Source organism: Selaginella moellendorffii, unplaced genomic scaffold (genome assembly GCF_000143415.4).
Source record: "Selaginella moellendorffii unplaced genomic scaffold, v1.0 SELMOscaffold_13, whole genome shotgun sequence".
Lineage (NCBI taxonomy): Eukaryota > Viridiplantae > Streptophyta > Lycopodiopsida > Selaginellales > Selaginellaceae > Selaginella > Selaginella moellendorffii.
In genome coordinates this window covers 1,966,623-1,988,702 of record NW_003314274.1, presented here as the reverse complement: position 1 = coordinate 1,988,702, position 22,080 = coordinate 1,966,623, and the positions used below count along the sequence as shown (strand labels likewise).

The window sequence follows — 22,080 nt, the reverse complement described above, 5'->3', positions numbered from 1 at the left end:
AGGCATGTGTCAAGCGCATCCCTGTTCATTTGCCCGCCCTTGAACTTATCGTTCGGGCCAAGCTGGGAGGCAGCCGTTGTGCGGTGGACTCGTAAGAAAGGCTCCACGGCTCGCAACAAACCGAAGTGAAACTCGCTCGCCGGGAAGGCGAAGGGATCCGTTTTCCCCCATACCCGCGTCATCGCAGAATATTCTAGCACTGGTATAGTCTAAAAATATTATAGTTTCAATATGTTCCATGAAAAGTCTGTCTTCCAAATCCACGCATGATTGTAAAGACGTTTTATTTTGAATTTAGTGCTCGTACACTCCCCGCCTCCTTCTGATCGGAGCTTAAGAATGACTACGCTGGCAAGAACTTCAGCTGGAGCACGCGGGGAGGCGGCGGCCCGAACACCCGAGGAGACTGCGGGACAATTCGATCGGCTGGACTCCAATCTGCCATGGGGCCGATATCGTGTCATCGGTGTTGCGAAGCCTCTCCCGCGGATCGTCTCGTGTCGCGGCTTGTAAGAATGTCGCTCCCACAGTGCTCCACGAACCTGGGAATCAGGCGGTAAGTATATCTTTGTGAGCGTTATCAGGAAGTATTTTTCTTAACGTAGCTGCGAGAGGATTTGTCGAGGAGGGTCGAGGAGGTCGAGGAAAGCTTGCTGTCTCTCAAGCGTCGCCGCCTGCTTCTCCAGTTCGGTTCGTCGAAAGAATGACTCGCTTGCAATAAAGACGAACAACAACAACAACAATGAGAGCAGCACTTTGTTGTTACGCCGCTTTCGACACACTGATGGAAGATGGCACAAACGCTCGTGTTTCTTTTCTGACGCCAACAAATGAGAAAATGCATGTTGTATTCCAGTTCTTTCGTTGTTTTAGTGGTTTTTGAGAATGAAAAACTGACGACATCCGGCCGAGTGTGCAGATTTGCAGCTTCTTCTTCCAGGGGCGCAGCCGATATGGCTAAAGCTGTCGTTCCTCCCATGGTAAAAAAATGAGAGAGAACTTTCCATGACACGTTTAACAGGTTCCAGGCGTAAGATGGCAAGAGATAGAGATCGGCTCTACAGTCCTGGCTTGCAGCTCCACCGACGATGGAACAGGTCTTTGGCGTGATGCCGAAGTCGAGAAGCTGGTGGATCAGCTCCAAGTGGTGAATGTGGTTTTCAGCGACGATGGCAGCAAAGCGATCGTCGAAAAAGAAACTTTAGCTCTCAGCGAGTATGCAGCGGTGACAGATTCGAGAAGCACTAGCAGCAGCAGCAGCAGTGACGAGTCAAGCGACGACGAAGAAATCTTGCCAGGAATCGGGACTTTCTCAGGATACCAGCAAACCCAGACAGGAGTTCGCCAACTGGAGAGGAGTGGGTTCCAAGCTCATGGCCAAGATGGGATACAAGCAAGGCTCTGGCCTTGGGACAAGCGGCCAGGGGCTCACACCTCTCCGGGTCCGAGCCCTGCCACCAAAGACATCCCTCGACTTCGTGAGCGAGTCCACTCCACACGCAAAGAAGAAATCCCGCGGCGACAAGAGGAAGCGGGACAGGAAATTTGCCGAGGCGAGACGCGCGAGCAAAGCACTGGAGGAAGCAGAGGTGTTCAGCTTCATCAACGTCCAGTTCTCGTCCTCGTCCCGGATGGATTCGTCCGCGAAGGCGACCGGGAAGTCGAAGGAGGATCGGCGCTCGCTGGTGAGGCAGCAGGACGAGATCAAGGAGCTGGCGAGCAAGGTGGCCAAGCTCGAGGAGATGGCCCGCAAGGAGAAATCGGTGTATGAGGCCGTGACGAGGAAGCTGGGCAAGGCGCTGGGCGATGCCGAGGCGGCACGGCCCAGGCAGTGCGCAGCAAGGAAGAAGAGGAGAAGTGCTTCTAAAAATTCCTCGGCGTTGACTATGGTCAAAATGTTAACTGAAAAATCTAGCTTTAGTTGACCGATGTGGCTCAGCATGGAATAGGGAGTTGACCGACGGAAAATGTAAACGTCACGGTGGTTGACTTCTAAAGGGGACGTTGACTTTAGTGTTTGGTCTTTGCGGTGGCGTTGACTACTGTGCATTGACTTGACACGATTAAGTTGCTTGGCGTCAAAGGCATGAGACATCACCCTCGGCATTAGCAAGGAAGTGTGGCAAATCAATCGATTGATCGAATCTAGAGGGCCCAGATCGCGATTGGTTTTGGGGTGCAAGCAATCCCAATCCTTCCAGTTTCTCCTCAATTGCAAACCTAACTGATGGATCGCTGGTCGACTGGGTGGTCTTTGTTTTGTGATTTCTCACGTGGGTCCGGTGCTATTTTTCACCAAACACTCTCCAACAGAAAATAAAACCATAAGAAAACAATTTCATCCATGCTAACATCTAAATCGCCAATTACGTTTGCCTCGACGTGAGATTCTAGAAAAGATCATTACGATTCACCCCCGGGTAGCTCAAAATCCAGTACGTGATGAGTAACGCGAGCGAGCCTCGCCGCTCGCGCTTTCAACAGTCGGTAAAAAATCAAAGAACGGACGGTTGGTAGGCGATCGCAATCCCAAAAGCAAAATCAAGAAAATCCCAATCAGCAGTAAAATGGACGGAGATCTACGAAAGCCACTGTCAATCTCCGTACAAAGGGAAAAACGAGAAAAATAACCTCAGGAAAAAATAATTACTGCAAATGCCCATGACAGGCTTCTTGGTTCCCCCTTACACATGTAAGACACTGTGGCCTTGCATGCTGTGTCTCGACTTGGTTGGTCCAATCTTCTATGTTTAATCCCATGGTCCTTTACACACACAGGAATTTCCTTGCATGGGCCAGCCAAAGTTGACGGACCAGAATATCCCCGTCACGTGTCTGGATCAGACAGAATATCCGACGGCTTTATATCGCCGGAATATCCGACGGCTTTTACTCTCTGTTTTTTTTTCGTTCTTCCAGTTTTCTCGTTCTTGTGGTGTTCGCTTCTTCTATTTTATCTGTGTTGTGAGCGATGCACACGATGGGATGGGGGGGCAATGCAGGTTCTATGGGAATCGGTGGTAGTTCCTTGTTGAGCTACGCCTCGCGATCACACTCTTGGTGTTTCTTCGTTTGGCTGGGAGGAAAACATATATTAAACCTCCACGAGGATAGAAATACTTACCTCTCTTCTTCTTATTCTTTTCTGTGTTTCGCTTGATCGATCCAGAGTTTCGGCATTGCGAGAGCCAGCGATGGAGATTTGGATCAATGTAGCTGTTCCTGGATCGGGGAAAAGAAGGAAATCGTTGACGACTATGAGGTAGCGAAGGAGAAAAAAAAAAAGGAGAAAAGAAAAGATTTGCTTACCTGGTAGAAGCTAGACTCCAGCGATGGTGTTCTCGAGCATTATCCAGCAGCAGCTCCTACAGCAGCAGCAGCAGCAATCCCAGGAGTTCCTCCGGGAGAAGAAGTTGGATCTAAATGCACCCCTCATGTCGATCCGGAGGCACCACCTGGAGGCATCATCGTCAGACGACGAGCAAATCCAGCAGCAGCAGCAGCAGCAGCAATCTCACCACCAGCATCAGCTCCTCCAGCAGCAGCAGCAAAGGTGGGGATTGATGAACCGAAGGAGTGAATTCTGCGACAGCCCCCAGGTGAGTAAAGAGGACGACGAGGACGAGGGCGCTTGCTGGGGATCGCTGAGGAGTCCTGGCGCGGTGCCGTTTGTATGGGAGAGGACGCCCGGACGGCCTAAGTTCGAGCCTCCCGCTGCCAACACCGACTTTGCTGCCGCTGCTCGAAACTCATGCTCCTCGCCTTCACTGCCCCCGGGAAGAACAGCCACCACCTGGACCCCTGCTCGTCCCGCCACCACGGATTCATATCGCCACCACCGCCACCACCGCCACCACCACCAACAGGAGCAGCAGAGGAAACACTCTGTAGCCGATGTGAAAGCTCAGCCGCTGCGGCAGCCGAGGCAGAGGAAAAAGTCGCCACCACCACCGGATTTGCGCAAGGATTCGCCGCCTCGCGGCAAGCAAAGGCAGCAGCTTGGGGAGCTCTTCAAGAGCAAAGGCGTCCCGTCTTCCACCGGTGAGTCGGACGAGCAGCAGCAGCAGCTAGTTCAGGTAGACGATGCATTGTCCTCCGACGCTCGGCAAAGTGAAAGCTTGAGGCTAGATCCACCAGCGTATCGCAAGTCGCCCACCAATCTCTCGAGCGACGACCCGGCGGCTCGGGATTTCATACTCCGCAGGTTCCTGCCTGCTGCCAAGGCCATGGCCGACGAGTCCGCCTCGTCCACGCCCTTCGCCTCGCCGCTGGTTTCCTCCTTCTCTCCCAAGCCGCGCGGTAACAATTCCCAGCAGGCCAACTTGGCCAAGTTGAGTAGTCCTCACAGTACCAGCAGCCCCCGGAACCAAGTCGCGGCGAGTGTGGAGAGGATCCAAACGTATCAGTACAAGTTCGCCAGTAGCATCCCTCGCAGCTCCGACAAGGCCGCCGCCGCCGCCGCCGCCGTCACCACCACCACCACCACCGAGCATGACGACTTCTTCGCGCTGAAAGCTTGCGGCTTCTTCTCGTTCGCGCTCCGGCACCTCCGTCCCCAGTATCCGTCGTCCAGACTGAGACGCTCCAGCGACAGGGCCCGTAACCGGTTCGCCACGGACGACTTCCACACGAGCATCTTTGTGAAGAAGGTGAACGGCGGCCTGACCATACGTCACGAGGTAAAATACTTGTTTTCTGTCGCAACTCCTGCCATCTTTTTGAGCGAACTGATTCGGTTGTTGTCCACAGAGCGAGGCCTCCGAGACCGAAACGGAAGATGATAGAAAGTGCCCCCGTCCGAAACAAAACCGCCAGCCTCGTAAAGCAGCAGCGACCAAGCTGGATTCCCCACGAAAGCTGCCGCCGAAGAGCCACGAAACCTTCTACGACTGCGACAGCACCTTTGGCAACAAGCCCCCGGTGAGTCCGCAAAAGCCCGAGAACTCTTCGTACTATAGAGGCTCCGTGTCGCCGCTGCACGAGGCCAAAGGCTTCCTGGGGCTGCCGGAGAACTACAAGCCTCCCGAGGACCCGTATAGGAACGATGGCTTCTGTCCATGGGTCGTTGACAGGAACTCCAACCAGCGGAGAGTTACGGAGCTCGTCGTGCCTGCTACTCTCGCGAAGCGGCTGGAAACCAACCTGCTGGTGACCGCTGATAAAAACGTTGCCACTTCGCCAAGTCCAGGATGGTTGCTTAACCATCAGGAGACTTCCAAAGCCGCCGTAGCGAATGGCGAAACCAGTCCGGCCAGGAAGAAAGAAGTTCACTGGAGCCGGCCACCTTCAACGCACTCCGGCTTCGACAGACCGGCGACGCTTGAGTTGCCACTACAGTCCCCGGCCAGAAACAACGGATCAAACTCCCCGACGGGTGGAACGTCGCCGCTGCTGCCACCGAAATCGCCTTCTCATTCCTGGCTCTGGAAGGCTCTTCCGCAGTCTCCTTCGGTCGAGCAAAAGAACGCGAAATGGGAAGCCACCGTCAAATCACGCAAGCTGAGACCCGGTCACCTAAGATACTCGGAAGTAAGTCCCTTTTGTCCTTCACTTGTAAATGGCTTACCTTTCCTGACTCGCGCTTTTGCTTGACAGGAAAATGCACTTCAACCCTGTGAGTACGAAGAACGAGTGCTCGTAGACACTTGAAGAATTATAGGCTTCCTTGCGCCAGAATACTTTTTCCTGCGCATATATATCGTAGCCTTTTATTCAGTGCCAATAACGAGTCTGCAAAGTTTCACGTGAGCCAGTCCGAAAGAGAGCACTTACCGCATTCACAGTTTCTGCTGCTGATGTGTTCTCTTCGACGAATGTGCATTCTTATGAAACCTGCCTGGTAGTTGTGCCCGACCAGATTTCCCACCACGCGTTCTGTTTTTTTTTTGTTTTTTTTTTTTCCATTTTTTCTGCAAGAAATATCACCGAGTCAACGCTCAAAACAACGAATCCCGAACAGAGCGCTTACGCCAATCGACTTTACTTCTTGGTATAAGTCCGAGCGTTGGGAGATTTCTTCGCTCGTCCCTCTGCCAGAGGATCCTGAAAAGGCTGAAGTCTTACGGTTTAGTAGCTGCGCAGCGAAAAAGACATACGTTCCCATCTTTCAGAGTTCTTCGCCCGAGCTTCTGTCAAGTCGTTACGCCTCGGGTGTAAACTTCAGGCCAGTGCCAAACTAATCTCCAGCTCGAAGACTCTTGAGGTTGAAAATTCCTGACAATTGAGAAGCTGCACGAGAGCGACTTACAAAAGAAATAGCTACCTCAGCATTCCCAGCTCGACCAGTTCGACCGATGCAATGAATGTAACCGCTCATAGTTCTGCAGATCGTATAGTGAGAAATTGATTGGAGAAATGACAAACAAAACGAGGCTCGAGTTGCTGGTGCAAATAGAAAGAGGCCAGACAATACATAAAAACTCGAGTAGAGACAAACTGAGAAGCACCAAATGTTTTGGACATCAAGAAATAGCCTGGGCATATTTTACCTCGTTGTAGCAGACATTTTGTAAGTGAGTGCTTGCGCAGGAACATGCAAAACAAACGTTTGTTAGTCGTTATAGTAGCATTCACCTGGAGATAAATTATTCCCGTAGCGTGTGCGAAGCACAGCGCCTCCAGGTGTAGGAAAGCCACAAATCTTCGGGGAAAAATATAGACGAAGAAGGATGCCAAGATCTTAAAGTTTCTTCCAAATGAGCCTCTTGGCAACGCTGGAGCAAGGACAATGAGACACGCAGCATGCTCTGGATAGAAGTTGAGATTTCCACACCGAAAACTCACCAGGACTGGGCTTTGTCGAAACCCTAAACTTTCAAAATGTCTTCAGCAATTATATGTTCTCAAAATGTTTCTGGGGCGTGGTAGGCCGCGAAGTCTGTCTCCAGACTCTGTTACCCAGGCGGACATATTCGAAATCTTGTTCCTTGCCCAAGTGTGTTGATGGTATCTCGCTAGAAGCTTTAGTTTATCTCTCTTACTCTTGACTGGAGCATGAAAAAATGTTCTTGCCGCTACCATGAACTTCGTAAGCGGTGATCAAGCTCTTCCAGAGAAATAGGATCCTAGAAAATTCTCAAAATGTTTCTAGGCCGCGAACTGCTGTTACTCAGGCGGACATATTCGAAATCTTGTTCCCTGCCCAAGTGTGTTGATGGTATTTCGCTAGAAGCTTAGTTTATCTCTCTTATTCTTGACTGGAGCATGAAAAATACAATGAGAGAAATAGGATCCTAAGAAATTCTCACTTCGAACACCTTACATAACACACTTATAATATTTTTGCTAAAGCCATCATCTCCTCTTATTTAGCTTTTCACTCCGTTCAGATTCTATAGTTTTCGTAACGAAGGTAGCACAAAGCTTTGCAGATCCGAGCGCCTATTGCTCTGGGAGCTGCAGATCGGATCGAATTCACGGCGGCCAAAAGGCAACTGCGGCAGTTGGACGATCCATAGCACTCGGAGAACCCGTAAACTCGGTTGCTGCCAGAGCCAACATGATCGTAGCCTGTTGTGGTGATCAGCCTGTCAAACAGAAGGTTGAGGTTGCTGCCGTAGACACTCCCTCTTGCATAAGTGCGAAGGTTTCTGATGACCACATCTCGCTGATCGGTGCATCTCCCTGCAACCAGGCTTGCAAACAAGGGAATGACAATTGCAAGGAGAAACAACTTCTTGGCCATTGTAGTGTAGGAAATACTTGGCGAGGAGGGATGCCATTTCAGCACAAAGCCATCGCTATTTAAGGGGGCAAGTCTTCGGGATGCATGCTTTTAGCGAAAGATAAGTCCATCGTACACGGATTAGTACATGGCCTACTATAGGATTATTTTCGTTGACGACGAACATTTCAAAGTGCTGGAGCCGGCAGCCTTGACATTTTGCATGCGATAATATATGTGGAAGAGTTCAGCTGATGGTTTTCCTGAATAATGATGGGAATATTAAGATTAAATATATTTGATTAATAATATTATATTAACCACCAGCAACGCTGCCTGCCGTAAGACGAGGTGAATGGAGCTTAGAATTCCTTCAACTCTTTACACAAGCACCAAGTGCTTTGGACATCAGAAAAAGGTTAAGAAATAGCTTGGGCATGGAGACCTCGTTGTAGCAGACATTTTGTAAAAGAGTGCTACCTGAGCAATTCCGAAGCACAGCGCCTCCAAATCTTCGGGGAAAAATATAGAAGGGTGCCAAGATCTTACAATAAGACACGCAGCATTCTCTGGATAGAAGCACTTGGAAGATTTTCAGACCGAAATCACCCTCTCTTACTCTAGACTGGAACAACGAGGGAAATGGGACCTTAGGAAATTCATGGCATTCACCTTTTACATAACACACTTATAATTCACTGTCCAGCTTTTCACCCAGGCGCTATTCTAAAGTTTTCATAGGCTTTGTTCTGGGCGGATCAAATTCTTGGTGGCGACAAGGCAACTGCGGCAGCTGGACGATCCAAGAGAACCCGTTAACCCGGTTGCTACCAAGGCCAACCTGATCGTAGTCAGATGTGGTGATCAGCCTATCAAAGTCTGAGGTTGCTGGGGAAGACACTCCAGCTTGCAGAAGTGTTAGTGCTGTAGGAGACCACATCTCGCCCATCGGTGTAATGCCTTGCAACAAAACGATCAAGCTGTGAAAGCTTGTATCTCCGAAGAGGTGCTCCTAGTGAGATTCGAACTCATGACCTTCGAGTCATAAGACCAACGCTCTGGACGGAGCTTGACATTAGTGAAGCTTATTTTATACTAATCATACAAATTTAAAATATTCTTTGTCAACAATTGCTTTTACTAAGCTAAACAATAAATTCTAACTGTTTAATCTTAATAAATATATCTTTTACTAGTTTTGAAGTATTGGGAAAGTGTAGTGCACTTGAATTTGGAGTTGAATTTAAAACCTATTATGATATGAAATGAGGGTTTAAAATGCACTCAATAACTCATTAAATCTAGCTTTTCTATGCAAAACAATGTCAAACAAAATTTTAACATATTGGTGGTCTAATGTAAAGAGGTGGATATCTATAAGTCAATTACAAAACAAAGAGACAACTTGACAAGAGCCAGACTAATATCTTAAGTGATTGGCCATGCTTCTGACCATTATCTTTGTTATACATTTGGAACCCTTTACAACCTTTATATAAAAGCTTGTTTTGGGATTTCACTTAATCTTTGTATCAAATATAGAATGGTTTTAGATTGTGAATTAGGAGTCACTAGCATGATAATGAGGGTGTTTGATGGTACAATAATCTATCATGTAATGATATTAAAAGACTATGTTTAATATGTGATAGTTTTTGTCATTAGTTAATGCAAAACATAACAAGATAAAAACTCCTTACTAAGCTAAGGGTGTTTATATGCTTTATACTTGCCCAATGTATATCCACTTGAAATATCTAATTAACTCCACTAGCACAAGAAGGGCTAATAAAGGGGACTAATTATTAATCTCTTACTGTTATGATAATAAAAGGAAAATGTCTAAAAGAATTGACCAATAAATATTTTTAAATCACATTTGTGATAGAAGGTTTTTAGCTCAATAACATCACTTTTATTAAAGTACTTTTTACGCTGTAATGATTAAGAAGTTGTTTCATATTGCAAACAACAGATCCTTGAAATATACTTTAAATGCACTGAGATATGCAAAAGCCATCTTAATTTGTTGCATGATACTTAAACTTTTATGATATAAACTCAGGAATATTTATAGAAATACACTTTGGATTTGCTACTTATTTTAAAGATTTATTTAACTTTTTATGTGAGTAAAATTAAAATGTATTAACACTTTATTGATATCATGAATCAATCTATCATCCAAGTTCTAAAGGTTAATGTTGAGAAAGTTGGTTTAGTTAATATTTTAGGTCAAAAGTCACACTTCAAAAAAATTAAAAAGTTTTTGGTTCAATAGAATGGTTATTCTATAGACAAAATTACATAAAAATTTGAGGATCAACATGAAGAAAATGTTTTCATGTTTTAATTATAATTTAGATAACATTCTTAAGGAAGGAGAAAATTAGCCATATTGCTTTATGATTTAAATTTTTGTTACTCTATTCTCATTTTTTTTTTCATACCTATTATCATGCAAGAAAGCTATATTATTTTCTTTCATTTGTGGCCATTTGTCATAATATTAGTGTTGCCATATGCACATTTTTTTTTCCATGGCCATATTGCTTTAGACTCACTTTATATTAAGTTTATTTAGCTTGTTAAAGTTATTATTTATGACTAATTTATGAAAGAAAAGAGAATGATACAAACCACAAATGTTTTATAAATATTTTATGATATAGGAATTTAAAGTTAAAATGCTTTATAGTTAGGAAGCTAGGCTAAGGTTTACTTCTAGTTTGTTTTATCATGCTTATGTATATGGCTAAAATATTGTATGGTTGTTTAGATGTAAATTAAATATTTATTTACTTTTAGTGATAAAATTAAAGGTAAATTATATTAATACATATATATCCTATTGGTTGAAAAATTATGATTTATAAATGTAATTAGTATATTTTAGAATATTTTAGTTTTATTCATTTATATTAACTTTATCATTTTAATTATTATATAGCTAGAATAGCTTAATTGGTTAGACAGAGTGGCTGTTAACCATAAGGTCTGAGGTTCAATCCCTCTTTCTAATGCATGTTCGTAATTAAATTAATATTAATATTATTAAACTTAATTTTAACACTAATATTATCTTGAGAATTTGAAGCATACAGTGATGTGCGGAGGTTAAATGGAGCTTAGAATGGGTTGGTGCGAGCCAGCCATTAAATTTCATCTTTTTCGCCGCTGATGTGATCTCTTCGACGAATGTGCATTCTTGTGAGATCTCCCAGGATGCTGTGTCCGACCAGGTTTCCCACCTCTCTTGTGTTTCTTCTGCGAGCAAAAACACCAACAAGCCAGAGGTGAAAATGCAACCAATATGACACCAACAAGGAGCCTTACACCAATTGACTTCAAAGGGTCCTGTTCCCAGTTCTGCTTCCTCTTCTTGGTATAGCTCACTGAAGGTCGACCAATGGCCGCATTGGCGGCTTTCATCGCTTTCCCCGCTGCCATGACCTCTGCGTCGCGTAAGTACTCGGGTACCGAGCGAAGATGCTGAGGAGGCTGACGCTTGCTCAGAGGCTTGTCGTGCTTTAGCAGCTCTGCAGGAGTAAAACAAGAGTGAAGAAAGAAAACTTAAAGCCTCAAAGACTTACTCAGATCAGCTGGATTGTCTTCGAAGTGTGCTTTCAACCTGAATGTATAAAGCGCATGAGACATAAGATAGGGACGAATGCAATGGTTTCACCTTTCCGAGTTCAGAATTTCCATTTTCAGCTCCTTCGCACGCGCTTCCCTAATCGATATTTTTGTTACACCCCGCGCAACGTCCTGTTAGTGAAGGATTAATCTCCAGGGCCAGAGATGGTAAAGGTACCTCAGCTCTGTAGCGCAAAGACTCCACGGCGCCGCTTGTAATTGTAGGAAACGGCAAAATTCGTTTCTCGCCTGCATTTCCACTGTCACCAGATAGAACATCCTCCAGAGACGATAATAGCCCTTCATCGCCTTCACAGACCTGGAAGCTTATAGTTGTTCAGAAAAACATACAAAAAATTAGACTTACGAATGACACAGCTACTCCAGCATTTCCAGCTCGACCAGTTCGACCAATACGGTGAATATAACCGGTTACAGTTCTTGGCAAATCGAAGTTCACAACCTAGTGTAAGTACATATCACATCAATCCTTTAGAAAGAAAAAAATAAAAATAAAAAAACCACCATACCGTATAAACGTTTTTAAAATCCACGCCCCTAACAACTCCAAATTCCGCATCCATAATCCTCTTCTTGAGTTTCTTTCTGTTTTTCAGTTTTCCACCAGCTTGATCCTCGGTTTCTAGCTTATCAGACTTGCCATCGTCGGTGGCTATCATGTAGTCAAATAATCCCAAGTTAAATTCCTGCGCATTCAGCCGAGGTATGATTGTCGTCGTTTCTAATATTGGAATACCTTCAATATGTGTAAACGAGAATTTTGAGGAAGCTCGGCATTCAAAACTGCGGATTTGATGCCGAACTGCCACAATAAAAACTTCTTCAGAACAGGCTTTTGGAAAAAGGCCTTTCCACGTACCTGCTCGAGGAACAGTTTGATCTTGAAGCTTGTATCGATAGCATTTACAAATATCAAGGCCTTCTTCTGAATTAACTCAAAGCGTACGAGTGTGAGCAGATGCAAGAGCTTGTCCTCAGCTTCGCAGCGAACCTGGAAATCGAGTGTCAGACCATGGAACTTCACTAGCGCAACTCCAACTCACCATAAATTGCTGGACAGTACTGGGGACGACATCGTCCTTCGTAGAACCATCCACTTCCGTGAGCGTCAGTGTAACCGGATCATGAAGAACGAGCTTCTTCAACTTATCAACGTCTGCACTGTTTCCGAAACAAGCACGGCTTAAAATTAGACTGACATCAGTAGCATCCTGACCTCGTCGTAGCGGACATCAAAATGCACTGGCACCGAGGAGGAACATGCAAAACAAGCTTCTGCAGATCCTCCTCATAACCATATGATAGTAGCAAGTCCGCCTAACAGTGATCACGATCATTACCTGGGACACGAGCAAGATCAGCTATTTCCTTACCTCGTCAAGCACCAAAGTAGCAAGTGACTCCTTTAAAGATGGTGCCGAGATTGTGCCATCCGCTATGCACGAAGCAACGCAACCAGGTGTAGAAACAACAATGTTTGGACGTCTGGTCACTGCCCCTTTCTATCAGAAAAAAAAATCAGTCAAAAAAAACACCGAGAAAAAGATCGAAGCATACCACTACAGCTGACGACATACTTGTTGTAAGTTGGACTGCCGTAAGAACTCCTCCAGAAAAATTTAATAGAGACTCTAGCTCGTCAAAGACCTGGGAGAAATCTATGATAGATCTTTTCCTTCGTCTACAATGATTTAAACGAACCTGTTGGCAAAGCTCTCTCGTTGGAACAAGAACAAGAGCCTTTAGACCGGTAGCATTCTCCGTATGCGCTAGAAGTTTGTGGATCATTGGCAGTAAATATGCGAACGTCTTCCCGGAGCCGGTCTTGGCTCTTCCCACAACATCCTTCCCCTCCTGGGAGTAGCAACAAGGAATGATTTCCACGAAATCCCTGAGAATTTCACTCACCAGAATGCGTGGAATGGCCGTCTGCTGGATCAGCGTCGGCTTGGGCAATCCGCGCTTGGCGATGGCTCGCAGTAGCCTTGGATCCAAGCCGAGCTCCTCGAAACCAAGCGCTTCCTCCTCGTCCTCGCCATCACCGTGAGACATCGAAGGTTTAGGGCTTTGTAAAGCCCTAAAATTTAAACTCTCTTCTCTGGCCCTGCCATTAAAACTCGAGAGGGATAGCTAGAGAGAGAGAGGGAGAAAGCTCGGCGAGGCGATGGCTATGGCTCCAGTGGATCAGCTCTTGGCGACGATCAGGTACTATGCCGCGGACCATCCCATGGTCTCCCACTTCCGCTGGGACGAAGATCACACGCTGGGCGCCTCATGGGGATTCGTGATCTCGGCATTGGGGATCTACGCGGCGGCGATTCTTGTCCTGAAGTTCCTGACGAGCCTCCGACGATCTCCAATCCCTCTCGGCCCGCTCCAGATCCTCCATAATCTCGCTCTCCTCGCCGGATCGGTGGCGATTTTCGCCGGATGCCTCCAGGCGACGCTGGTGGAGCACGAGCAGAGCTCCTGGCTGTGGAAAGCCAGCGGCGGCATCGACTGGCTCTTTTGCTTCCCGGTGGAGACTCGCCCTGTGGGGCGGATCTTCTTCTGGTCCTACGCCTTCTACCTCTCCAAGTTCGTGGAGCTCCTCGATACCCTCATCATTGTTCTTCGCAAGCGCCGCCTCACGCTCTTCCACGCGATCCAGCACGCCGGCAACCCGATAATCTGCTTCCTCTGGCTCCACACCGCGCAATCGCTCCAGGTGATCTTCCTGCTCGTCAACACCGCCATCCAGACGCTGCTCTACTCCTACTTCCTCCTCTCCAGCCTCGGATTCGACCCTCCCGTGAAGGAATTCGTGACGCTCGCGCAGATCCTCCAGTTCGCGATCGGCATCGCGGCGGCGGCGTGGGTGGCGCTGCTTGTTCGCCAGAAATCCGCCAAGTGCTCCGGGATGGAGGCGCTCGCCGCCAATGCGGTCTTCTATCTCGCGCTCATGCTGCTACTCACAAATTACTACATCAAGATCTACGTGAGGAAGAAGCCGCAAACCAAGAAGAGCAAGAAGGCCCAGTAGAAAAGAATTGGGTCGGTCTTCCATTCCATTTCATTTCCATTCCTTCCATCCCAATTCCTTCCATCCCATGGTTTTTGAATTAATGGCCGAGATGAGCCTTATTGTAAGCGAACGGCCAGGATTGACAAGGTCCATTTGAATTAATTGAGCCCCAATTTAAGCGAACGGCCAGGATTGAGAAAACACAACGAACGGCTCCGATGACTTTTAATGCTTTTGAATGAACGGCTCAGATTTCTTACAACATGCCAAGCAAGAACCCTAAATCATGGAGAATGGAGCGAGGAAGAATCACAAGATCTGGGCAATCCTGGGACTAGCCGTCGTTCTTGTGCTACTCATCACGCTCTCAATCGCCGCAACTCGATCCCCCAGCGATCCGGCCGTCACTCACCAGGTATTCTTCGATGTCGACATTGACGGGCAGCGAGCGGGGAAGATCGTCCTGGGCCTGCACGGCTCGATCCTGCCCAGGACCGTCGAGAATTTCCGGGCGCTGTGCACTGGCGAGCGCGGCAAGGGATCCAGCGGCAAGCGCCTCCACTACAAGGGGACGATCTTCCACAGGATAATCCCGGGCTTCATGATCCAGGGGGGCGACATCACACGCGGCGATGGCCGCGGCGGCGAGTCGATCTACCCGGGGGGAGCATTCCGGAACGAGAATTTCAAGCTCCATCACGATCACGCTGGGGTTCTCTCCATGGTAAACAACGCATCGACGGCTAGCGGTGTGAGCACGTCCCAGTTCTTCATCACCACCGTCAAGGCGAGCTGGCTCGACGGCCAACACGCAGTGTTTGGGAGGGTCTTGAGCGGCATGGACGTTGTCTACATGGCGGAAGGATCCGGCAGCTATAGCGGCCGCCCCAGAAAAGTCGTCCGGATTGTTCACTCTGGAGAGATCCCGCGAGAAAAATGGTAGAACAAAGGACCGCAAATCTCAAATCGAGATTCTCTCCAGCAAAATCGCTTCTTGGTGGCAAAAGCTCGCATTTTTGCCAAGTTCTCTCTAGAAAAATCGCTTCTTGGTGGCAAAGCTCGCATTTTCGCTACCTCAAACTTAAATCCTTCACAAGATAGAGATCTTCTCGAAGATCAAGCTCGGTAGCTTTGAACAAAAAGCTCGTTTTTCACTACCTTGAGAACAAACCAGTACGTAGCTAGCTACACACAAAAGCTCAAAAACCTTTTTTTTTTGTGGTTTACCTCCGGCTCCTCCTCTGGTGCCTGCTGCGTCGATCTTCATAGTCACTGCTATCACTTCCAGGTGGAGACCATCTCCCGCGAACAGCAGCATCGTCTTCCATTTCCTCTTTCTCTCGATCTTCTCGGTCGCGCTCTCGCTCTCGTTCTCTTTCTTTGCGATCGTCGTCTCGGCTTCTTTCTTTGCGCTCGTCGTCTCGGCTTCTTTCTTTGCGATCCTCGTCTCGGCCTCTGTCCTTGTGCTCATCATCTCGGCCTCTTTCTTTGCGTTCTTCCTCCCGGACTCTCTCTTTGCGCTCTTCGTCTCGGGCTCTCTCTTTGCGTTCTTCGTCCCGGACTCTCTCTTTGCGCTCCTCGTCCCGGCCTCTCTCTTTCTCACGTTCCTTGCGCTCGTCCCTGAAACTCTCTTTCTCACGCTCTTTTCGGTCGTCTCGGTCCCTCTCTTTGCGTTCTTCCCTGCTTCTTTCCTTGCGGTCATCTTTGAGATCCCTCTCTCGCAGCTTTCGGTCGTCTTCACGCTCGTCTCTAGCAGCGGGATCTCGGTCCTTGCGTTCGTCACAATCTTCTTCTTTCTCTTTCTCCTTGAGTTCGTCCCTGTCTCTCTCTTTCCTGTCCCTGCGCTCCCCTCGATCCCTCCGCGGCTCGTCTCTCTCGCGATCTCGCTCCTTGCGCTCGTCTCGATCTCTGGCCCTGTGCCTCTCTCGCTCCTCTTCGTTCCTTTTCTGCTCGTCTTTGGCGGCACGCTCGTCCTCCTTCCTTTTCTTCTCTGCTCGCCGCTTGTGTTCTTCGACCTCCTTGTCACGCAACTTCCGATCCTCGTCCCTCTTTCTCTTTGATTCCTGCCGCTTTTCCTCCTGAAGAGCTCGATCGAACGCCTCCCCCGGCTGCATTCCCTCGGACTTTAGCGCGCTTCTCAAAACGTCCATTTTCTGCTCCTTGCGAGCGGCGATCTGATGCGTCTGGGTCTCGGACACCCTGCAAGAAAAAGAAAATCCAGAAGACCATATCAGACCCTTCTAGGCAGAAACTAGAGACTTACTTGTCGTTCAAAGACGCCTCTCGGCTGCTCTCCAGTTCCAGCTCCTTGCGAGTCTCGGCGAGCTTGGCCAGAATCTCGTCATTGGTGAAGCCATTCTCCAGCATTTCCTCCTCCAGCTCCACGAGCCGGACCTCGATCTTGCGCATTCGGTCGTGCTCCAAAATCTCCTTGTTGGCCTTCTTGCTCACTCCTCCCGTGCCCTCGCCCGGCAGATACTCCTTGGCCTCGATCTTCCCCGGCCGCGCCCGGACATGGAATTTGTTCGCCTGGATGTAGCCATTCGTACCTGAGCCTCGCGGCGTCTGGAGACCGATCCCGTTGTACATGGCGCCCCCCAAACCCTAGCTACCGGGCGCCCAAGAACCCTAAGCTCGAGAAAACCCTAGAAGCTCGTGGCTGCAATGTGGTCGCATCCAAGCCGCCCACGTGTCAAGGAAATATCGGCCAAATTTCCGACACGAGGAAAGCGTAATGGAATCGAAACAGTGTTTAGGTCTCTGTGGTTCTCAGTAGCTCGGAGCTGCGGCATCGATCTGCGATTTCCAGGTATGGATCCATGGATTCTCGATCCTCCTCTCATTCGCGGATCGCGATCTCCTCCCAGGGTCTAGGGAAAAGCGAGGGGAATGGCGACTTTCGGAGACGCCCCGGCTGGGAACCCGAAGAACGGCGAGAAGATCTTCAAGATGAAGTGCGCGCAGTGCCATGTCGTGGAGGAGGGAGCTGGGCACAGGCAAGGTAATCGAAGCGATAGAGATTTGTCTGGGCGGGATCACTAACATTTCTTTTGGCTGTTTGTTTCCAGGCCCCAATCTCCATGGTTTGATTGGGAGAACTTCTGGGACTTGCCCCGGGTTTAGCTTCTCGGCGGCCAACAAGAACAAGGCCGTGGAGTGGAGCGAGGAGACGCTCTACGAGTACCTCTTGAATCCCAAGAAGGTAAGCACTGCGATTTTTTGCTCCCGAAAAAGCACGCTTTTTTTTTCGTGGCAGTACATTCCAGGAACCAAGATGATCTTCCCGGGATTGAAGAAGCCGCAGGAACGAGCGGATCTAATCGCCTTTCTCAAGCAGAACTCCTGACATGCTTTTTCACCGCGCGGCTGGGATTAATGGGTGGGGAATAAAGAGGATTTCCGAGAGCGTGAATTTTCGAGATCCTTTGAGAGAACTTTGATAAGAACTGCGTCTTTTTGTTCTTTTTAATTCAATTCATTCGTTCGTTGACGGTATATTCCATTCTGGTAGCACAATATTCCGGGCTGTTGCTGACAGTATATCCCTCGTCATATTCCGCTTTTAGAATATCCTACCTTCTCTTGCGGGAAATTTTAAATGATAGGGTTTTGGGAGGGGAGGAAGGGCTATGGCGTCTGGATCGGCAGCATACGCCGCCAAGAAGGGGGTGGGGATGCTGTTCAATGCCACCAAGACTGGATTCGCGGCGCTCTCTCAGGGCATCCATATGGTGCGCAAGGGCTACGCCGATAAGCACGAGACCGGCGTGCTCGAGGATCTTCGCAAGACTGGGAAATCGCCCGTGGAGCATTTGTTTGACGGTAAGATCTCTCAATTCTTGGTTTCTAGACACGGCTTGCGAAATCGAATGAGTTTTAGTGGCTGCGACCTTACGATTTTGTCTTTCAAATTTCTCCACGATTGTTTTTATTCTTTGCAGCGTTGAGGAGAGTGTACTACCTTTACCTGGCCGGATACAAGAACGAGCTTGCTGCCGCTGGTCGCTACACGGGAAAGAGAATGGTAAGTTTTTCTTTGTCCAGCTTTTTGCGCTTGGTTGTGTGTGATGTCTTATGCTATCTCAGGAATACACAGATTGATATAGAGCGCAGCAGCATTCCACTCGACGCCGTTCTAGTCATGAGCCAGTCAGTGTGCTCCGAGGCGCTCAAGTTTGGCGACTTCGAGAAAGGCATTTTTACGCGGAGCATTCAAGACTATAGGAACAAGTCAAGGATGGGAAAAGATCACTATGACCGAGACACTCTCATCCATGACGTCTACTATTCTCTCCTCTTGGCATCTGAGGTTTGTCTCGGCTTTCTCTTTCCTCAAGTTGGCGATTTTTTCTTTGTTTCTTTTTTTTCTTTTCGCCAGGCCTGTGGATCGGACTGGAGCGAGCTAGAACAGATGTACAGAGAGGCTGTAACGCGAGTAGTAGACCATGCCGAGAGGACAACAGACCCGACCCTTGCAGACGTTGTGGAGACAAGGTAGCTTGTGGATCTTATAACTGGGCAAGCTAAATTTTTGCTCTATTTCTTTCGCTTGGCAGGAAAACAAAAGCAGCCAAGACGCTGTTTAGATTCATGACTGAGATCAAGAACCTGGCACAAGAAGCCGAGCGCGAGAGGGAAAAGGCAGTCAAGGCTGCGGAGGACACAATGAAACTGGAGGAGGAGAGATTGAAGAAGATAAATGCTGGAGAAAGGCCTCCTTAACAGTGGCAGCGGCTACCACTATAGTACACTACAGGTTCCCAAGCAAATGTAAGCACCATGTATGTCGATACTCACGCGATCTCTTTCCAGAGTTTCTCATGCTTTCTAGGAACATTATGGCATCTCCATTTCTTATTGCATACAAGGCGTGCCACTTCCATATTATTTCAAGGCGGCTCTGGAATTCTCAAGCCCCGGTTTCATGAGCGTGAAGGCCTGCGCGGTGTCACTGTGGGTGATCGGAGTTCCAATGCCGGTGTAGAGAACCAAGTTGCCATCATCCATCACCACGAGTTTGGCGTTGTTATTGGCGGGGCGGGGCTTGTTGCTGCTCCAGATCTGAGTGTCATACTGGTTGTAAACCACAAAGACTTCGAAGCCCGCATAGAGGCATTAAAACCCATGCTAGGAATTAAGGGAAGAGCGGCCATAGAATTTTACAAGGATGTTTTAAACCTTTATAAGTCTCTATTTTTTTAGTGAGACAAAATAAATCTGAATTTCACGGATGTTTGATTTTTTTAATTGTTTTATAGCAAACCAGACGTTTGTTGCTACTGAGTGCAACAAATTATACCATTTCGATTATGGCGATTGCGTATAGCAGCGATTCCAGCTTCACCACCAACACTGTGGAGTCACTTATAGAGCTCTTGACAGTAAGTTTCCCTTCCCAATTTATTTTAATACAGTTTTGAAGCACTAAGCAATTCCAGATCACTATGTCCTATTCCATATCATGATGAAGTTAACTTATATTACTATATGTGATCAAAACCACCATGAATAAGATCTCATTTAGGGTCAAGTTGAAATGATCAATGGCTTGTCACCTATAACCATTCTTTGAGAGATATCTAACATTATGTTCCAATTTATTAGATCTTTCTCAAGCATTGTATCTGAGGTAGATTGGTATGTTAACAAATTAGAATTCCATCAAGATAAGCTATCCTTGACTCAACCAATCCCTACTTAATTGAGCAGCTGTTTTGTTCAAAGGGGTGGCATTTAATATTGGCCTTGGGCAGCATAGAGGTTGCCACTAAAATTAGCAAGAATTACACACCAGAACACCTAATTTTTCAAGTCATTCAACCACATAGTAGCATTTCTTGATATACACTACAACCATCATATATATGTGGAATGGCTCTAAAAGTAAACAGGGTTTATATTAGGATTACTAGAGAAAGTTTAAGAAAGTTTAGTATAAATAAATTGCTGTGCACTGCATAATCATCCTGCTTGGTTTAATTTTTTTTTCTGCACTCTCTCTCCGCTTACCTGGTGGTGACGTGGCATCAGGCCTTCTTTTTGTTTTATCTCTCTCCCATTCGTCGCCGCTGCGCACTCCCGCCCGCGGCTATCACCCGCCCGCAGCTCCCGCCTGCACTCCCACCCGCCCCCGCACGTCCCGCCCTAATTACTTCCACGTGGCCACAGCCCCAACACTTAGCCAAATTTTAATCAGCGCGCCCAACACTTAGCCGCGCCCTAGTCCACCCATTATGGTTGCCCCATAATTGACCTAAAACCGTTTATGGTTCTTTTATGATCAAGCATGGCGGCAGCACATCAATTTCCAGAGGTAAGCAATCAATTTAACTTTATATTGATTCAAGAAAATCATTTAGGATCCCCCATGGCTTGATGAGGTGCAAGAATTCCATGAAAAGGATTATTTTTGTGCAGATGATTTAAATTGGAATTTGTCTAAATCAAATGAAACTATAGCTCTTATTATGTATATATTATAGAAGGATGTGAATAAGTTTCTAGATGGTGAAAGGAGAAAGGGTGATGGAGTGGATTTTTGGCGATTTTTTAACAAAAATTGTGATCCTAGAGATTTGAAACGACTCAAAAACACAAGCTTTTTATCATTAATCAAGTATATCTCTTTAACAAAATATAATTACTAACTTCTTGATACAAGTATTGGTGTGAATATGAAAAACAAGATGCTCGTGAAACATCCTCTATTATGATTGCTGAATCTACACCAAAGTCAGGACCTAGAAGTAGATCAGGTCAAAGTTCTAATAAGCAGGGTTGCCTTTGCAATTTTTTGGTCAAACAGTTTTATAAATGGCTTGATTATGTGCAGATTATATATTATCATAGAGAGCATTGTGATAAGAATGGGATTCCTTGTCATGGTCAACTTGATCTGACTGGAGGAAAGTCATTATTTCCTTAGAAGCTTTTAGCAGATATTCGACATTGAGTGATTCATATGATTCAACAGGATTTCACATCAAATCAAATTTATAATGAGCATATATAGATTGTGGGAAGGAACAAGTCAGCTGGTGAACCTCCTCATCGAGATGATTTTCTAACTATGTAGGATATTAACAATTTGCATAGGAAGTATTTGCTTTCAACTTATCAATTACATAAGAATGACGCACAAAGTGTACGTATTTGGAAGAACACAAATCCCGAGAAAGTATTTTTCTATCAAGAAGGTGATCGAGGTAAAGATTGTTTTTGTCGCAAATGTGACTTTGGGTATCAAAAGATACTTGTCGGCTAGTCCTTACGGACACTCTCTCCTTACTGCCACGACGGCAGAAGGTCGGTACTGCTGGTTCCCTTTATGGTCTCCACCCAAGATAGTTGAGAAATTGGTCAACACATGTGCACTTAGACCGGAAGGGCACTAAGGAAGGAAATCCTAAGTTGTCATTAAGTCAAGTATACTTGACACGGTGACGAGAAACTTATGATGTTGACTTGCACTTGCTAGTGTTGGGAACCCCCGCGATATTGAGACTAGTCCCTTAATATTTGCTAGATGATAGCCCTTTGTGTTAGTCTCATTTCGGTCCCAAATGCTATTTATGGAAAGTGTCTAGATTAGCTCATTTGGCATATCTACGGAATGTAGAGATCGGCCCGAACACAATGGTGTTCGTCCTATGTCTAAATTCGCAATCTAGCACCATTCCATATTTAGTAAGTTTTGAGCTTATCCTAGAGACCAACTCTTGGTACTAAGGGAGGCTTGGGGTGAAAGCCCAAAGCG

At 47.0% G+C, this 22,080-nt stretch overlaps 7 protein-coding genes, 2 long non-coding RNA genes and 1 pseudogene across 13 annotated transcripts; 6 read left to right on the top strand and 4 right to left on the bottom strand.

The window, feature by feature from the left end:
• Positions 1-742: 742 nt before the first annotated feature.
• LOC9646251 lies at positions 743-1,925 on the top strand (annotated as a pseudogene).
• An 840-nt stretch (positions 1,926-2,765) lies between these two features.
• On the bottom strand, positions 2,766-3,826 carry LOC112346276. Its single transcript, XR_002992370.1, has 4 exons — positions 3,519-3,826; positions 3,310-3,455; positions 3,125-3,222; positions 2,766-3,076 (listed from the first exon to the last, which is right to left on the bottom strand). It is a non-coding gene; the product is annotated as an uncharacterized LOC112346276 (long non-coding RNA).
• Positions 3,306-5,749, top strand: LOC9645568. Its single transcript, XM_002970030.2, has 3 exons — positions 3,306-4,679; positions 4,750-5,529; positions 5,596-5,749. The coding sequence occupies exons 1-3, from the start codon at positions 3,333-3,335 to the stop codon at positions 5,647-5,649; spliced, it is 2,181 nt and encodes a 726-aa protein (XP_002970076.1). The 5' UTR covers positions 3,306-3,332; the 3' UTR covers positions 5,650-5,749.
• LOC112346275 lies at positions 5,707-6,795 on the bottom strand. 3 transcript variants are annotated; one of them, XR_002992369.1, is made up of 5 exons: positions 6,489-6,795; positions 6,263-6,435; positions 6,096-6,213; positions 5,969-6,051; positions 5,707-5,909 (listed from the first exon to the last, which is right to left on the bottom strand). It is a non-coding gene; the product is annotated as an uncharacterized LOC112346275 (long non-coding RNA). The 3 variants fall into 3 exon arrangements; XR_002992367.1 differs by having other exon boundaries at positions 5,969-6,042; XR_002992368.1 differs by having other exon boundaries at positions 5,969-6,042; positions 6,263-6,320.
• Positions 6,796-10,690: 3,895 nt separating this feature from the next.
• Positions 10,691-13,421, bottom strand: LOC9646250 (DEAD-box ATP-dependent RNA helicase 16). Its single transcript, XM_002969765.2, has 15 exons — positions 13,229-13,421; positions 13,022-13,174; positions 12,878-12,967; positions 12,694-12,822; positions 12,537-12,637; positions 12,364-12,481; positions 12,180-12,311; positions 12,057-12,122; positions 11,830-12,006; positions 11,667-11,762; positions 11,478-11,618; positions 11,349-11,431; positions 11,257-11,294; positions 11,000-11,202; positions 10,691-10,930 (listed from the first exon to the last, which is right to left on the bottom strand). The coding sequence occupies exons 1-15, from the start codon at positions 13,370-13,372 to the stop codon at positions 10,826-10,828; spliced, it is 1,776 nt and encodes a 591-aa protein (XP_002969811.1). The 5' UTR covers positions 13,373-13,421; the 3' UTR covers positions 10,691-10,825.
• Positions 13,422-13,434: 13 nt separating this feature from the next.
• LOC9646249 (elongation of fatty acids protein 3-like) lies at positions 13,435-14,454 on the top strand. Its single transcript, XM_002970029.2, has one exon. It carries the CDS (start codon positions 13,485-13,487, stop codon positions 14,340-14,342), a length of 858 nt encoding a protein of 285 aa, XP_002970075.2. The 5' UTR covers positions 13,435-13,484; the 3' UTR covers positions 14,343-14,454.
• Positions 14,455-14,579: 125 nt separating this feature from the next.
• LOC9646248 (peptidyl-prolyl cis-trans isomerase CYP21-1) lies at positions 14,580-15,481 on the top strand. Its single transcript, XM_002970028.2, has one exon. It carries the CDS (start codon positions 14,611-14,613, stop codon positions 15,265-15,267), a length of 657 nt encoding a protein of 218 aa, XP_002970074.1. The 5' UTR covers positions 14,580-14,610; the 3' UTR covers positions 15,268-15,481.
• Positions 15,431-16,974, bottom strand: LOC112346248 (vicilin-like seed storage protein At2g18540). Its single transcript, XM_024674722.1, has 2 exons — positions 16,588-16,974; positions 15,431-16,523 (listed from the first exon to the last, which is right to left on the bottom strand). Exons 1-2 carry the CDS (start codon positions 16,911-16,913, stop codon positions 15,548-15,550), a joined length of 1,302 nt encoding a protein of 433 aa, XP_024530490.1. The 5' UTR covers positions 16,914-16,974; the 3' UTR covers positions 15,431-15,547.
• Positions 16,975-17,047: 73 nt separating this feature from the next.
• Positions 17,048-17,819, top strand: LOC9646247 (cytochrome c). Of its 2 annotated transcripts, XM_002970027.2 has the most exons (4): positions 17,049-17,133; positions 17,192-17,325; positions 17,393-17,526; positions 17,581-17,819. In XM_002970027.2, exons 2-4 carry the CDS (start codon positions 17,214-17,216, stop codon positions 17,668-17,670), a joined length of 336 nt encoding a protein of 111 aa, XP_002970073.1. In that variant the 5' UTR covers positions 17,049-17,133; positions 17,192-17,213; the 3' UTR covers positions 17,671-17,819. The 2 variants fall into 2 exon arrangements, with proteins under 2 accessions (XP_024530583.1, XP_002970073.1); XM_024674815.1 differs by having other exon boundaries at positions 17,048-17,133; positions 17,393-17,819.
• Positions 17,820-17,977: 158 nt separating this feature from the next.
• On the top strand, positions 17,978-19,449 carry LOC9645566. 2 transcript variants are annotated; one of them, XM_024674887.1, is made up of 6 exons: positions 17,978-18,146; positions 18,266-18,348; positions 18,421-18,633; positions 18,703-18,818; positions 18,881-19,080; positions 19,137-19,449. In XM_024674887.1, the coding sequence occupies exons 1-5, from the start codon at positions 17,999-18,001 to the stop codon at positions 19,044-19,046; spliced, it is 726 nt and encodes a 241-aa protein (XP_024530655.1). In that variant the 5' UTR covers positions 17,978-17,998; the 3' UTR covers positions 19,047-19,080; positions 19,137-19,449. The 2 variants fall into 2 exon arrangements, with proteins under 2 accessions (XP_024530655.1, XP_024530654.1); XM_024674886.1 differs by having other exon boundaries at positions 18,881-19,094.
• The last annotated feature ends 2,631 nt before the right edge of the window (positions 19,450-22,080 follow it).

Excerpts from the sequence above, each read along its gene's own strand:
- LOC112346248 (XM_024674722.1), bottom strand. The coding sequence starts at position 16,913 with ATGTACAACGGGATCGGTCTCCAGACGCCGCGAGGCTCAGGTACGAAT. Across the intron at positions 16,524-16,587 it reads GAGGCGTCTTTGAACGACAA|GGTGTCCGAGACCCAGACGC; the intron begins GTAAGTCTCTAG and ends TTTTTCTTGCAG.
- LOC9646247 (XM_024674815.1), top strand. The coding sequence starts at position 17,214 with ATGGCGACTTTCGGAGACGCCCCGGCTGGGAACCCGAAGAACGGCGAG. Across the intron at positions 17,326-17,392 it reads GGGAGCTGGGCACAGGCAAG|GCCCCAATCTCCATGGTTTG; the intron begins GTAATCGAAGCG and ends GTTTGTTTCCAG.
- LOC9646248 (XM_002970028.2), top strand. The coding sequence starts at position 14,611 with ATGGAGAATGGAGCGAGGAAGAATCACAAGATCTGGGCAATCCTGGGA.
- LOC9645568 (XM_002970030.2), top strand. The coding sequence starts at position 3,333 with ATGGTGTTCTCGAGCATTATCCAGCAGCAGCTCCTACAGCAGCAGCAG. Across the intron at positions 4,680-4,749 it reads GCCTGACCATACGTCACGAG|AGCGAGGCCTCCGAGACCGA; the intron begins GTAAAATACTTG and ends TGTTGTCCACAG. Across the intron at positions 5,530-5,595 it reads GTCACCTAAGATACTCGGAA|GAAAATGCACTTCAACCCTG; the intron begins GTAAGTCCCTTT and ends TTTGCTTGACAG.
- LOC9645566 (XM_024674887.1), top strand. The coding sequence starts at position 17,999 with ATGCTGTTCAATGCCACCAAGACTGGATTCGCGGCGCTCTCTCAGGGC. Across the intron at positions 18,349-18,420 it reads GCTACACGGGAAAGAGAATG|ATTGATATAGAGCGCAGCAG; the intron begins GTAAGTTTTTCT and ends AGGAATACACAG. Across the intron at positions 18,819-18,880 it reads GCAGACGTTGTGGAGACAAG|GAAAACAAAAGCAGCCAAGA; the intron begins GTAGCTTGTGGA and ends TTCGCTTGGCAG.
- LOC9646249 (XM_002970029.2), top strand. The coding sequence starts at position 13,485 with ATGGCTATGGCTCCAGTGGATCAGCTCTTGGCGACGATCAGGTACTAT.
- LOC9646250 (XM_002969765.2), bottom strand. The coding sequence starts at position 13,372 with ATGTCTCACGGTGATGGCGAGGACGAGGAGGAAGCGCTTGGTTTCGAG. Across the intron at positions 11,432-11,477 it reads CTTTGCGCTACAGAGCTGAG|GACGTTGCGCGGGGTGTAAC; the intron begins GTACCTTTACCA and ends CTTCACTAACAG. Across the intron at positions 11,203-11,256 it reads AGACAATCCAGCTGATCTGA|AGCTGCTAAAGCACGACAAG; the intron begins GTAAGTCTTTGA and ends TTACTCCTGCAG.